The 16,207-nt window shown below is 41.9% G+C and overlaps 1 gene segment (V, D, J or C); it reads left to right on the top strand.

Moving 5' to 3' along the window:
- The first annotated feature begins 4,134 nt into the window (after nucleotides 1-4,134).
- On the top strand, nucleotides 4,135-4,754 carry LOC123386916. The segment is given in 2 exon segments: nucleotides 4,135-4,244; nucleotides 4,348-4,754. Coding segments are annotated over 2 exon segments (453 nt in total).
- Nucleotides 4,755-16,207: the final 11,453 nt, after the last annotated feature.

Below are 16,207 nucleotides of genomic sequence, written 5' to 3'. Positions count from 1 at the left end.
CTCTCTACTCTGTTCCGCTTGTCTATGTGTCTGTTTTTATGCCAGTACCATGTTGTCTTGGTGATCACAGCTTCGTAATAAAGCTTGAAATCAGGTTGGAGTAAACTGGAAGGGGAGGTGAACCATGAGAGACTATGGACTCTGAAAAACAATCTGAGGGGTTTGAAGTGGCGGAGGGGTGGGAGGTTGGGTACCAAGTGGTGGGTATTATAGAGGGCAAGGATTGCATGGATCACTGGGTGTGGTGAAAAAATAATGAATACTGTTTTTCTGAAAATAAATAAATTAATTTAATTTTTAAAAAAAAGAAAAAAAAACTTGGGACCCAGAACACTGTGCAAACAAAACTTGTTAGTTCTTCACTAATTTACTAACCCAAAACCAAACCGTTGCATCAAATCATCAGAAATCCAATGTTTGGTTATCTAAGAGGTACAAATGCTGCCTACTTTGGACATTCACTAGGTGGCATATTTCCCATATTTGGGGAGCTCATGCACATGCAAACTGAAATTCATTTTCCCCTTAGACCTGGCCGATGTCCATTGAGTTATTAGGCCAAAAACCCAGAAGAAAAGAAGGGAAAACTTTATGGCCCTCACCTGGAAAACCTTTGCAAAGAGGTTGGCAGTAAAAAAATAAAAGATATTAAAATCAATAGACAAGAAGGAAAAAATATTTGTCTCCATATGACATCGTCTTATACATAGTCAAAGTCCAAAAACTTGGTAAAAGAAAAATCTTAGAGTTTTTTAACGATTTCAAGGAAACTTCAGGTTACAAAATCAATATGCAAAATAAAGCAATGCTTCCATACACTAACAAGAAATTATCTAAAAAAAGAAATTAACAAAACAATTTCATTTATGCTGGTACCATAAATAAAATAATTGGGACTAAACATCATTAAAGGGGTAAAATAATGTATAACCAGCCTACATTAAAGCAAGACTTTTAAAAATGCACACAGAAATGATAAGACAACTCCGTGGCAAAAATAGACAAGGCAAGAAGCAGTAAATGTTGGAGAAGTAACAGGGGAAAGGGCGCCTTCTTACACTGTAGGTGGGAATGTACGTTGGTAAAGCTAGTTTGGAAAACAGTGTGGAGTTTCCTCAAAAAATTAAAAATAGAGCTACACTTCATGGTGAATAAAATAAAATGTAATACGATAAAAATTTTTAAAAATATAAATATATAAATACATAAATATAAAAAATAAAGCAACCCTATGACCCAGAAATTGCACTACTAGGTATTTATCCCATGATACAGATGTAGTGGGGAAAAAAGGACCACATGCATTAAAATGTATGTCAATTATCATATGGTTTCACTTATTTGTGGAGCATAACAAATAGCATGGAGGACATGGGGAGTTAGAGAGGAGAAGGGAGTTGGGGGAAATTGGAAGGGGAGGTGAACCATGAAAGACTATGGACTATGAAAAACAATCTGAGGGTTTTGAAGGGGCAGGGAGTGGGAGGTTGGGGTACCAGGTGGTGGATATTATAGAGGGCATGGATTGCATGGAGCATTGGCTGTGGTGCAAAAATAATGAACACTGTTTTGCTGAAAATAAAAAAAAAAAAATTAAATGCTCATAGCAGGAATGTTTACAATAACCAAACTGTGGAAAGAGCCAAGATGCCCTTCGATAGATGAATGGATAAAGATGTGGTCCATGTGTCTGATAGCCATTTGTATGTCTTCATTGGAAATGTGTCTGTTTATATCTTCTGACCATTTTTTTATATGATTGTCTGTTTTGTGTGTGTGTTGAGTTTCAGGAGTTCATTATAGATCCTGGATATCAACCTTTTGTCTGTACTGCCATTTGCAAATATCTTCTCCCATTCCGTGGGTTGCCTCTTTGTTTTCTTGACTGTTTCCTTTGCTGTGCAGAAGCTTTTGATCTTGATGAAGTCCCAAAAGTTCATCTTCGCTTTTGTTTCCTTTGCCTTAGGAGACATATCTTGAAAGAAGTTGCTGGGGCTCATATCAAAGAGATTACTTCCTATGTTCTCCTATAGGATTCTGATGGATTCCTGTCTCATGTTGAGGTCTTTTATCCATTTTGAGTTTATCTTTGTGTACGGTGTAAGAGAATGGTCGAGTTTCATTCTTCTACATATAGCTTTCCAAGCTCCATTGATTGAAGAAACTGTCTTTTTCCCACTGTATATTTTTTCCTGTTTTGTCGAAGATTATTTGCCCATAGAGTCGAGGGTCCATATCTGGGTTCTCTACTCTGTTCCACTGGTCTATGTGTCTGTTTTTATGCCAGTACCCTGCTGTCTTCATGATCACAGCTTTGTAGTAAAGCTTGAAATCAGGTAACGTGATGTCCCCGGTTTTATTTTTGTTTTTCAACATTTCCTTAGCGATTCGGGGTCTCTTCTGATTCCATACAAATTTTAGGATTATTTGCTCCAGATCTTTGAAAAATACCAGTGGAATTTTGATTGGAATGGCAGTATAGACATTTTAACACTGTTTATTCTTCCGATCCAAGAGCCTGGAATGGACTTCCATCTTTTTGTGTCTTCTTCAATTTCTTTCATGAGTGTTCTGTAGTTCCTCAAGTACAGAAAAAATGCTCATCATCACTAGCCATCAGGGAGATTCCAATTAAAACCACATTGAGATATCACCTTACACCATTTAGAATGGCCAAAATTAGCAAGACAGGAAACAATATGTGTTGGAGGGGATGTGGAGAAAGGGGAACCCTCTTACACTCTTGGCAGGAATGCAAGTTGATGCAGCCACTTTGAAGAACGGTGTGGAGATTCCTCAGAAATTAAAAATAAAGCTTCCATATGACCCTGCAATTGCACTCCTGGGTATTTACCCCAAAGATACAGATAGAGTGAAAAGAAGGGCCATCTGTACCCCAATGTTTATAGCAGCAATGGCCACAGTCGCAAAACTATGGAAAGAACCAAGGTGCCCTTCAACAGACGAATGGATAAGGAAGATGTGGTCCATATACACTGTGCAGTATTATGCCTTCATCAGAAAGGATGAATACCCAACTTTTGTATCAACATGGACAGGACTGGAAGAGATTATGCTGAGAAAATAAGTCAAGCAGAGAGAGTCAAGTATCATATGGTTTCACTTATTTGTGGAGCATAACAAATAGCATGGAAGACAAGGGGAGATGGAGAGGAGAAGGGAGTTGAGGGAAATTGGAGGGGAAGGTAAACCATGAGAGACTATGGACTCTGAAAGACAATCTGAGGGTTTTGAAGGGGCAGGGGGTGGGAGGTTGGGGAACCAGGTGGTGGGTATTGGAGAGAGCACGGAATGCATGGAGCCCTGGGTGTGGTGCAAAAACAATGAATACTATTATGCTGAAAATAATAATAAAAATAAAAAACAATGAATACTGTTATGCTGAAAATAAATTAAAAATTTAAAAAAGGAGAAATGGATTAAAAATGCAAAAAAAAAAAAGAGGAAGAAGTTGTCCATATATACAATGGAATATTACTCAGCCATCAGAAAGGATGAATACTGAGTTTTTGATTCAACATGGATAGAACTGGAGGAGATTATGCTGAGTGAAATAAGTCAAACATAGAAAGCCAATTGTCATATGATTTCACTTATTTGTGCAACATAAGGAATAGTGTGGAGGACATTAGCAGAAGGAAAGGGTGAAGGGGATAAATCAAAGTGTCCGATAAACCATAAGAGACTACGGTCTCCAGGAATGAACTGAGGGTTTTAGAATGGAGGAGGGTAGGGGGATGTATGAGCCTGGTGATGGGTACTAAGGAAGGCACAGGTTGCAAAGTGCACTGGGCATTATACACAAACAATGAATCATGGAACTACATCAAAAACTAATGATGTGCTGTATGGCGAGTAACATAACACAACAATTTTTAAAATGCTGTAATAGAAAAAAGAAGAAAAGACAACTCTGTTCATACATTAAAATGCTACATACTGACACAGTGCCGTCTAAACAAAGTGATCTACAAACAATGGTATCTTTGTTTTTAACTTATAAAGAATTGAACCTAAGTCTGGAGCTAAATATATACTCAGAGGACATGCAAATAGGGTCTGCCCACCACTGAATTAAACAGCCCAGCCCGGACCATGCAGCTGGGAGAGGAGCCCCAGGCCTGGGATTTCCACGTGTCCACATTCACTGATCAGAGCAGAACACAGAGAACTCACCATGGACTTTGTGCTTGGCTGGGTTTTCCTTGTTGTTCTTTTAAAAGGTAATTTATGGAGAACAAAAGAAATTGAGGATGTGAGTGGATATGAGTGAGCGAAACCATGGGTGTGTGACAGATTCCTGACGGGGATGTCTTGTATCTACAGGTGTCGAGTGCGAGGTGCAGCTGGTGGAGTCTGGGGGAGACCTAGTTAAGCCTGGGGGTTCCCTGAGACTCTCCTGTGCAGCCTCTGGATTCACCTTCAGTAGCTATGGCATGCACTGGGTCCGCCAGGCTCCAGGGAATGGGCTACAGTGGGTTGCAGTTATTTGGTATGATGGAAGTAAAACATACTATGCAGACTCTGTGAAGGGCCGATTCACCATCTCCAGAGACAACGGCAAGAACATGCTGTATCTTCAGATGAACAGCCTGAGAGCCGAGGACACGGCCGTGTATTACTGTGTGAAGGACACAGTGAGGGGCCCTCAGTGTGAGCCCAGACACAAACCTCAAACTACAAGAGTATCAGACCAGCAGAGGGTGCACACTATTCATCAATGCTGTTTTTAATCCCAGGAGCAGGTCAGAGGAAGCTATGGCAGGTTTCCTGTGTGGGTCTGGGGTTTCCTCTCCATAGAGCAGTTTCCTCAAGAAAGCCTCCTTGACATTATTCTGTGCTTACCTATTCACTCTCTGACTTGGAAACTTAGTTGTAGCAGGAAGACAAATATACTAACATGCACAAAACACAGAGTCAAGTACATTAGTTTCCTCTTGTACCAATAAATTACAAATATCCTGATGCAGGTAACAAAACCTTTAAAGTAATCACAGTGGAACTCTCTGTGGATCACAAAATCCTCCAGCAGAGCCAGAAGATATCACACACACACACACACACACACACGTATAAAACCTCTATCACAATCATGTAATTTCTCTGAAGCAAAAGTGGTCCTAAGACAGAAATACACAGCATACAGGAAGACCTCAAGAAGCAAGAAAAATATCAAATAAATCACAAACATTACACCTTTAGGGGCTTGAAAAAAATCAGTTGAAACCTGTATATAGCAGAAGGAAGGAAATAGCAAGATTAGAGCAGAAGTAAATTATATAGAGACTAGGAAACAACAGAAGAGATTAAAGAAACCAGGCTCTGATTCATTTTTTATAAATCTATTAGCCAAGGTGGGGAGACAGGATAGCGGGAAAGTAGGAGGAGGTGCCCTTTCAACCTGTAACCTAAAGTGAGCTGATTACCTACCAAACAACTCTGATCACCCATGAAATCAGTCTGAGATCAGAATTATACACGTCTGGATCTCTACAGGGGCCAAAGACACCAGTGGGCAGGTAAAGCAGAGTGGGAACGTCGTACTGATATCGGAAGATAAACAAAAGGGGGAGGGAGCCAACAGAGGAGACTGATTGGAAACTAATACCCCAATACAAGAGTGCCCTGCGTCTGGGGACCAGCATTATCTTGCAATCTGGTTGAAAGCAATCAAAAAGAGCAAAGGATCGCAAGGGGAAACTGTGGGAATCGGGGCAGTAAGGACAGGGGTTTAAGTCCTCGGACCAAGGACATCCACCTATGGTGCTGAACTAGAGAGTGTGGTGGAGAAACCAGGTCTTGGTGCCTGAGCCTCCATTGCACCTGAGGACACGTGGGGTCTGGCTCCCCTGAGGGGCTAGGAGCCTGGCCAGACAGCAGAATGCTTCACCGTGCTATCAGAGCCTGAGACTCCTGAGCCCCACACCTTTCCCTGAGAGAGGAGCCGTGCAGGCTCCAGCCTGGTGTTCTTGACCTGGAAAGACCAGGCACTCCCAGCTCAGGCCAGCGAGAAAATCTTAGTGTGCGATCACTGCTTGGAACCTCTCCGGTGGTCTGCAGCAGCCCAGACAGCCACCACTGCCATGGTTTTGGGTACAAGCAGAAGATCCTGTGTCCCCAGAGACCGCCACTCGGAACCTGCTCTGCCAGCAGCTGAGGGGAATCTTATGTGCTTTGCAGCACCCACAGGGGAGCACACTGAGGCTTCTCTCTGAGACGGAGGTCGAGGTGCAGTTGGCTTTCCTCTAAACCCCCCAAAACCATCAAAAGCTGTCAAGGCGAAAGAAAAAAAATGAACAAACATAAAAACCTCCAGAGTAACTTTTGTAGCAACATGGACGGGACTGGAGGAGATGATGCTGAGTGAAATAAGTCAAGCAGAGAGAGACAATTATCATATGGCTTCACTTATTTGTGGAGCATAACAAAGAGCATGGAGGACAAGGGGAGTTAGAGAGGAGAAGGAAGTTGGGGGAAAATTGGAAGGGGAGGTGAGTCATGAGAGACTATGGACTCTGAAAAAACAATATGAGGGGTTTGAAGTGGAGAGGAGTGGACGGTTGGGGGAGCCAGGTGGTGGGTATTGGAGAGAGCACGGATTGCATGGAGCACTGGGTGTGGTGCAAAAACAATGAATACTGTTATGCTGAAAATAGATTAAAAAAAAAAAAAAAAACCTCCCAAGAAGAAAAGCCTGAAAGACCAGTTTTCTCAGAGCCCACCACGTTGGGGGGGAGGGGACTTAACTCAGGGAACATCATAGACTGAAAACCACATGGCAAGGCCCTCCCCCAGAAAACCAACGTGGGGGGGGGGGGGGCAAGAGAAAAAGACAAGAGAAAAAAACACCACTACTTCATAGGACAACTTTTATTTTTAACTCGTTCCCACTATTCTGGTTCATTTTTTTAATATAGATAATTTTATAACCTATTTACCATAACAGTGAGATATCCAGTACATCAAATTCCATAATAAGGGGGGACAAGATGGCAGGGGAGTAGGAGGAGGCGCCTTTTCAGCCAGTACCCCAAAGGGAGCTGATTACTTACCAAAGAACTCCATTCGCCCATGAAATCAGCCTGAGATCAGAATTATACACGTCTGGATCTCTACAGGGTCAGAAGACGCCAGTGGGCAGGTAAAGCGGAGTGGGAAGGCGGACTGATATCGGAAGATAAACAAAAGGGGGAGGGAGCCACCAGAGGCGACATGTTGGAAAGTAATACCCTAACACAAGCGAGAGTGCCCTGCATCTGGGGACCAGCATTAACCTGGAGACTGGTTGAAAGCACTCCAAAAGCACAAAGGATCGCGGGGGGGGGGGGGGGGGCAATGGGGCAGCTAGGGACAGGGAATTGCAGGGGGAAGTTCTGGGAATCAGGGTGGTTAGGGACAGAGGCTTAAGTCCCCAGTCCCAGGACAGCCTCCCCGGTGCTGAGGCAGAGAGAGTGCAGCGGAGAAACCAGGTCTTGGTCCCTAAGCCGCCAGCGCACCGAGAATGCCTGGGTTCTAGCTCCTGTGACAGGATGGTAGACACGCAGGTTGGCAGAACGCGCAAGCCCTGCTACAAAGCCTGAGATACTGAGATACGCGCACAAGTCCCTCATGCTCCCCTGAGAGAGTTACAAAGGCCCAGCCGGCGCTCTTTGACCCGCGCCATTGTTTCAAAGCCTAAGCCACACGCCCCAAACTCTCCCCTGACAGAGGTTCACAAAAGCCCAGCCTGGTGCTCTCAGACCTGCACCGCGTTCTCAGTGCCTGAGACACGTGCGCGACCCATAGCTGCTCCTGAAAGAAGTGCAAGCAAGCCGGGCACTCTTAGAACCAGCAAGACCAGGCACTCCCAGCCCGGGCCAGCGGCAAAATCTCAGTGTGCAATTGCTGCTTGGAACTTCTCTGGCAGTCCGGAGCTCCCAGACAGCCACCACTTCCTTGGCATTGGGTACAAGCAAAAGATCCTGCGCCCCCAGGGTCTACAACTTGGAACCTGCTCTGCCAGCAGCCAAGGGGGAACTTATTTAGGCTCTGCACCCAGACTGAGGCTTCTCTCTGAGAGGGAGATGAGGGTGCGGTTTGTTTTCCTCTAAAACTACAAAAAACATCAAAAGCGGTCAAGGTGAGAGGGAAAAAAAAGTGAACAAACATAAAAACCGCCAGAGAACAAAAGCCTGAAAAAAAAACCAGTTTCCTCAGAGCCCACCTCCTTGAGGGGGGGCAGAAGACTTAACTCAGGAAACATCATTGACTGACAACCCACGTGGCAGGCCCCTCCCCCAGAAAACAAACCAAGAAAGAAAAAGAAAAAAAAGGTACTACAAGAGAACAACCACTACTTCATAGGAAAATTGTATTGCTGCCTCATTCCCACTATTCCGGAACATTTTTTTTTTTCTTTTACACATAGGTAATTTTTTTAACCTATTTACCATCACAGAGAGCTGTACAGTATATCAAATTCCATAATACCCTTCTAGCCTGAACATTTTGATGCACACACCTCTGTTTTTCTTTTGCATTTTTATTTTTTGAATTCCTTTTTTTTTTATTTTAGTTTAGTAGAGTCTAGTTTATTCCTTTTTATTTTTATCCTCTAATATTCATAGGGAGTTAAACTTCAAAGTAATCCCCTTTCCCCAATCAATACTACCCCTATAGGTAAACCAATTTTTAATCCCCTTTATCTTAGGAAAGTTGAGTCCTTTAACAAACATATCAAGATACATCCAGGAAGAATCAAAACACCTTCCTCACACACACTGAGAATTTATAAGAATTCTCCCATCTTCTTCTTCCACCAGTGTTTCTGTGTTTCTGTGTTTGTCCTGATAGCATATAATCTTACACTTGGGGTTCTTTTTGATGAGGTTCTTCCTTTATTTGCATATATTTTTTTCTCTTTTCATATACTTGTATCAGTCTTTTTGTCTCTTTTAGTTTCTCTACTTCATAAATCTTACCTTGGGGCCCATCTGCGCTGAACCTTGTCTTTCATCTTCCCTTTCTTTCCTCTCTCTCTCTCTCTCTCTCTCTCTTTCTTTTACTTTTTCTTTTTCTTTTCTTTTGTATCTCATTTGTGTGGGGAATCCTGATTGCTCAGAAGTGTTCCAGGGTGCACCTTGACTGCTCCACAGTTGAGACATCCAGCTACATCTGTTCAGTCATCTCCATCCAAAATGAGTAGGAGGAGAAATGCCCAACAGAAGAAAAATACAGAGGATGGACCTTCTGCAACAGAGCTAACAGCGATCAACATAGACAATATGTCGGAAAGAGAATTCAGGCTAACAATTATCCAGGCAATAGCTAGGTTGGAGAAAGCCATGGATGACCAAACGGAATTGATTAGGGCCGAACTGAAAGTGACCAGACAGGATGTTCACAATGTTAGGGCAGAGCTTAAAGCCACCAGGGAGGAGGTTCACAATGCTCTCAATGAGTTCCAATCTAATCTAAACTCTCTCAAAGCTAGGGTAACTGAGACAGAAGATAGAATTAGTGATCTGGAGGACAAACAGAGAGAAAGGATCAGGAGGAAGCCTGGAACAAACAGCTTAGAAACCACGAAAACAGAATCAGGGAAATAAATGATGCCATGAAGCATTCCAACATCAGAATTATTGGAATCCCTGAAGGGGTGGAGAAAGAAAGAAGTCTAGAAGATATAGTGGAACAAGTCCTTCATGAAAATTTTCCCAATCTCACAAATGGAAATAGCGTTCATGTACTAGAGGCTGAAAGATCTCCACCCAAGATTATAATTCCAAAAAAAATCACGACAACTGATAGTCAAGAGGAATTATAATGGTAGGTATAATCTCTTGAAAGCTGCAACGGCAAAGAGGCTCCTTACTTACAGAGGGAAGCCCATCAGAATAACGTCAGACCTGTCCACAGAGACCTGGCAAGCCAGAAAAGGCTGGCAAGATATATTCAGGGCATTAAATGAGAAGAACATGCAGCCAAGAATACTTTATCCAGCAAGACTGACATACAAAATGGATGGAGAGATAAAGAGTTTCCAAAACCGACAAGGCTTAAAAGACTATGCAACCACCAAGCCGACACTGCAGGAAATATTAAGGGGGGTTCTATAAAAGAGGAAAAATCCTAAGAATAGCATTGAACAGAAATATAGAGACAGTCTACACAAAGAAATACTTCAAAGGTAACTCGATGTCAATAAAAACGTATCTATCAATAATCACTCTCAATGTGAATGGCCTAAAAGTGCCCATAAAATGGCACAGGGATGCAGACTGGATAAAACGACAGGACCCATCCAGATGTTGTCTACAAGAGACCCATTTTGAACTTAAATATACAACCAGACTGAAAGTGAAGGGATGGAGAAGCATCTTTCATGCCAATGGGCCTCAAAAGAAGGCAGGGGTAGCGATTCTCATATCAGATAAATTAGACTTTAAAGACTGTAGTCAGAGATACAAAAGGACACTACATAATCCTTAAAGGGACTATCCACCAAGATGATCTAACAATTGTAAATATCTATGCTCCCAATATGGGAGCAGCCAATTACTTAAGAAAATTGTTAATCAAGATAAAGAGTCATCTTGATATGAATACTCTAATCTTAGGAGATCTTAACATGTCTCTCTCAGAAATAGACAGATCATCAAAGCAGAAAATCATTAAAGAAACAAGAGCATTGAGTGACATATTGGACCAGATGGACCTCATAGATATATACAAAACATTCCACCCTACAACAACAGAATACTCATTCTCCTCAAGCACACACGGAACCTTCTCCAGAAGAGACCACATACTGGGTCACAAATCAGGACTCAATCAATACCAAAAGACTGAGATTATTCCATGCTTATTCTCAGATCACAAGGCTTTGAAACTGGAGCTCAATCACAAGGAAAAGTTCAGAAGGAATTCAAACACCTGGAAGCTAAAGACCACCTTGCTTAAGAATGCTTGGATCAACCAGGAGATCAAAGAAGAACTGAAACAATTCATGGAAACCAATGAGAATGAAGACACTTCAGTTGAAAAGCTATGGAACACAGCAAAGGCGCTCCTAAAGGGGAAATAGATAGCCATCCAAGCCTCCATCAAAAAATTGAAAAATCCAGAATACACCAGCTGTCTCTACACCTTAAAGAACTGGAGAATCAACAACAAATCAAACCCATGGAATGGGAGAAGATATTGGCAAATGACAGTACAGACAAAAGGTTCATATCCAGAATCAATAATGAACTTCTCAAACTCAACACACATGGAACAGGCAAACATATCAAAAAATTGGCAGAAGAAATAGAAAGCCTGAACAGACCCATAACCAGTAAGGAGATTGAAACAGTCATTAAAAATCTCCAAACAAACAAAAGCCCAGGGCCAGACGGCTTCCCGGGGGAATTCTACCAAACATTTAAAGAAGAACTAATTCCTATTCTCCTGAAACTGTTCCAAAAAATAGAAATGGAAGGAAAACTTCCAAACTCATTTTATGAGGCCAGCATCACCTTGATCCCCAAACCAGACAAGGATCCCATCAAAAAAGAGAGCTATAGACCAATATCCTTGATGAACACAGATACGAAAATACTCAACAAAATACTAGCCAATAGGATTCAACAGTACATTAAAAGGATTATTCACCACGACCAAATGGGATTTATTCCAGGGCTGCAAGGTTGGTTCAACATCCGCAAATCAGTCAATGTGATACAACACATCAATAAAAGAAAGAACAAGAACCATATGATACTCTCAATAGATGCTGAAAAAGCATTTGACAAAGTACAGCATCCCTTCCTTATCAAAACTCTTCAAAGTGTAGGGATAGAGGGCACATACCTCAATATCATCAAAGCCATCTATGAAAAACCCACCGCAAATATCAATCTCAATGGAGAAAAACTGAAAGCTTTTCCGATAAGGTCAGGAACACTGCAGGGATGTCCATTATCACCACTGCTATTCAACATAGTACTACTAGAGGTCCTAGCCTCAGCAATCAGACAACCAAAGGAAATTAAAGGCATCCAAATTGGCAAAGAAGAAGTCAAATTATCACTCTTCGCAGATGATATGATACTATATGTGGAAAACCCTAAAGACTCCACTCCAAAACTGCTAGAACTTATACAGGAATTCAGTAAAGTGTCAGGATATAAAATCAATGCACAGAAATCAGTTGCATTTCTCTACACCAACAGCAAGACAGAAGAAAGAGAAATTAAGGAGTCAATCCCATTGACAATTGCACCCAAAACCATAAGATACCTAGGAATAAACCTAACCAAAGAGGCACAGAATCTATAGTCAGAAAACTATAAAGTACTCATGAAGGAAATTGAGGAAGACACAAAGAAATGGAAAAATGTTCCATGCTCCTGGATTGGAAGAATAAATATTGTGAAAATGTCTATGCTACCTAAAGCAATCTACACATTTAATGCAATTCCTATCAAAGTACCATCCATCTTTTTCAAAGAAATGGAACAAATAATCCTAAAATTTATATGGAACCAGAAAAGACCTCGAATAGCCAAAGGGATATTAAAAAAGAAAGCCAAAGTTGGTGGCATCACAATTCCGGACTTCAAGCTCTATTACAAAGCTGTCATCATCAAGACAGCATCATACTGGCACAAAAACAGACACATAGATCAATGGAACAGAATAGAGAGCCCAGAAATAGACTCTCAACTCTACAGTCAACTATACTTCGACAAAGCAGGAAAGAATGTCCAATGGAAAAAAGACAGCCTCTTCAATAAATGGTGCTGGGAAAATTGGACAGCCACATGCAGAAAAATGAAATTGGACCATTTCCTTACACCACACACGAAAATAGACTCAAAATGGATGAAGGACCTCAATGTGCGAAAGGAATCCATCAAAATCCTTGAGGAGAACACAGGCAGCAACCTCTTCGACCTCAGCCGCAGCAACAAATTCCTAGGAACAACGCTAAAGGCAAGGGAAGCAAGGGCAAAAATGAACTATTGGGATTTCATCAAGATCAAAAGCTTTTGCACAGCAAAGGAAACAGTTAACAAAATCAAAAGACAACTGACAGAATGGGAGAAGATATTTGCAAACGACATATCAGATAAAGGACTAGTGTCCAGAATCTATAAAGAACTTAGCAAACTCAACACCCAAAGAACAAATAATCCAATCAAGAAATGGGCAGAGGACATGAACAGACATTACTGCAAAGAAGACATCCAGATGGCCAACAGACACATGAAAAAGTGCTCCATATCACTCGGCATCAGGGAAATACAAATCAAAACCACAATGAGATATCACCTCACACCAGTTAGAATGGCTAAAATCAACAAGTCAGGAAATGACAGATGCTGGCGAGGATGTGGAGAAAGGGGAACCCTCCTACACTGTTGGTGGGAATGCAAACTGGTGCAGCCACTCTGGAAAACAGCATGGAGGTTCCTCAAAATGTTGAAAATAGAACTGCCCTATGACCCAGCAATTGCACTACTGGGTATTTACCCTAAAGATACAAACGTAGTGATCCGAAGGGGCACATGCACCCGAATGTTTATAGCAGCAATGTCCACAATAGCCAAACTATGGAAAGAACCTAGATGTCCATCCACAGATGAATGGATCAAGAAGAGGTGGTATATATACACAATGGAATACTATGCAGCCATCAAAAGAAATGAAATCTTGCCATTTGCGACAACATGGATGCAACTAGAGCGTATCATGCTTAGTGAAATAAGTCAAGCAGAGAAAGACAACTATCATATGATCTCCCAGTTATGAGGAAGTGGTGATGCAACATGGGGGATTAAGTGGGTAGGAGAAGAATCAATGAAACAAGATGGGATTGGGAGGGAGACGAACTATAAGTGACTCTTAATCTCACAAAACAAGCTGAGGCTTGCTGGGGGCAGGTGGTTTGGGATAAGGGGGTGGGATTATGGACATTGGGGAGGGTATGTGCTTTGGTGAGTGCTATGAAGTGTGTAAACCTGGTGATTCACAGACCTGTACCCCTGGGGATAAAAATATATGTTTATAAAAAATAAAAAATTATATTAAAATTTCAAAAAAAAAAAAAAGACATACAAATGGCTATCAGACACATGAAAAAATGTACATCATCATTAGCCCTCAGGGACATTGAAATTAAAACCACATTGAGATACCACCTTACACCAGTTAGAATGGCCTAAATTAACAAAACAGGAAACAACATGTGTTGGAGCGGATGTGGAGAAAGAAGAACCCTCTTCCACTCTTGGTGGGAATGCAAGTTGGTGCAGCCTCTTTGGAGAACCGTGTGGAGATTCCTCAAGAAATTAAAAATTGACCTTCCCTATGACCCAGCCATTGCACTCCTGGGTATTTACCCCAAAGATACAGATGTCGTGAAAAGAAGGGCCTTCTGTACCCAATTTTATAGCAGCAATGGCCACAGTAGCCAAACTGTGGAAAGAACCAAGATGCCCTTCAACAGACGAATGGATAAGGAAGATGTGGTCCATATACACTATGGAGTATGATGCCTCCATCAGAAAGGATGAATACCCAACTTTTGTAGCAACATGGATGGGACTGGAGGAGATTATGCTGAGTGAAATAAGTCAAGCAGAGAGAGACAATTATCATATGGTTTCACTTATTTGTGGAGCATAACAAATATCATGGAGGACAAGCGGTGTTAGAGAGAAGGGACTTGGGTAAATTGGAAGGGGGGGGTGAATCATGGGACTATGCACTCTGAAAAGCAATCTGAGGGTTTTGAAGGGGTGGGGAGTGGGAGGTCAGGGTACCAGGTGGTGGGTATTATAGAGGGCACAGATTGCATGGAGCACTGGGTGTGGTGCAAAAATAATGAATACTGTTATGCTGAAAATAAATAAAAAATAAATTTCAAAAGTTTAAAAAAAAGAAAGATAGTGAACAAGTGACTAAACCACCTGGAGTCACCACACTCCAATTTCAAGCTAGATTACAAAGCTGACTCATGAGAATGTTAGGGTTGAGAAGACCTCAACCCAGGGAGGCACGGAGGAACGACACCAAGGCGGCTCTTTCTCCAACAGCAAGGGTTTTATTGTTCCAGCATGCTGGGGCTCTGCAGCATTCCTGAAAACCAGGCGGAGACTGAGAGTCCCAATCCAAGGGAGTATGGGGTTTTTATGCATTTTTAGACAAAGTCTTGTCACAAAGCCATAATCACAGTGACCTCTTTACATAGTTACAGTTCCTGGTAAGCTCTGCACAGTTTACATTTTTTAGCCATATCTTGTGCTCACTTCGGCAGCACATAGACATTTTTTAGCCATATCTTATCATCCGGGTGTAGCTGGGCGGCTGTGAAACTAGGACAAAACAGTTCTCTTCTTTGTTAACCATAAGCACAATTCAAAGACACCTCCTAAGCAGGGAACGTGCTCAGGATGCGGGGCAAGGGCAGGGAAGGTCATGTTCTTATGTTTCAAATTTCTAGCCACAAGGCTAGTGAAGCAGTTACAAAAAGCAAGTTAAGCAAGTTAGCAGAAGCTTTACACAGTTAACTCTTTCAGCCCTGGATCCCTTCAAAAACAGCATGGTGCTGGCACAAAAGCAGACACACAGGACAATGGAACACAACAGAAAGGTTGGAAACTGATAGTCCTAGTACTTTTGCAAAGTTTATCCATTTATATATTGAAGGTATATTTAAATTTGGCTCTCATAGAACTCTTAACTCTGAATGGGAATTTATATTTTGATGTCCTGTTCCAACATTTTTAAACAATAAATGCATTTTTAAACACTTTATTTATTTATTTGACAGGCAGGGATAACAAGTTGTCAGAGAGGCAGGCAGAGAGAGGGGGGTCCTGAAGCAGACTCCCTGGCCCACCAGAAAGCCCGATGGGGGTGCTCAATGCCGGGAATCCGGGATCATGAACTGAGCCAAAGGCAGAGGCTTTAACCCACTGAGATGCCCAGGGGCCCAATAAATGCATTTTTTAAACAAACAAACAAAAAAAGAATACTGCATATTTTCAAAGTGCCATCTAAACAAAGTGATCCACAAACAATGCAATCTTTGTTTTTAACTTGTAAAGAATTGAACCTGAGTCTGGAGCTAACTATATACTCAGAGGACATGCAAATAGGGTCTTCCCTCCACTGAATAAAACAGCCCAGCCTGGACCATGCAGCTGGGAGAGGAGCC

The sequence above is a fragment of the Mustela putorius genome, unplaced genomic scaffold, assembly GCF_011764305.1.
Source record: "Mustela putorius furo isolate JIRA1106 unplaced genomic scaffold, ASM1176430v1.1 tig00000475_pilon_pilon_pilon, whole genome shotgun sequence".
Classification (NCBI taxonomy): Eukaryota; Metazoa; Chordata; class Mammalia; order Carnivora; family Mustelidae; genus Mustela; species Mustela putorius.
This window is presented reverse-complemented; position numbering and strand designations above follow the sequence as displayed.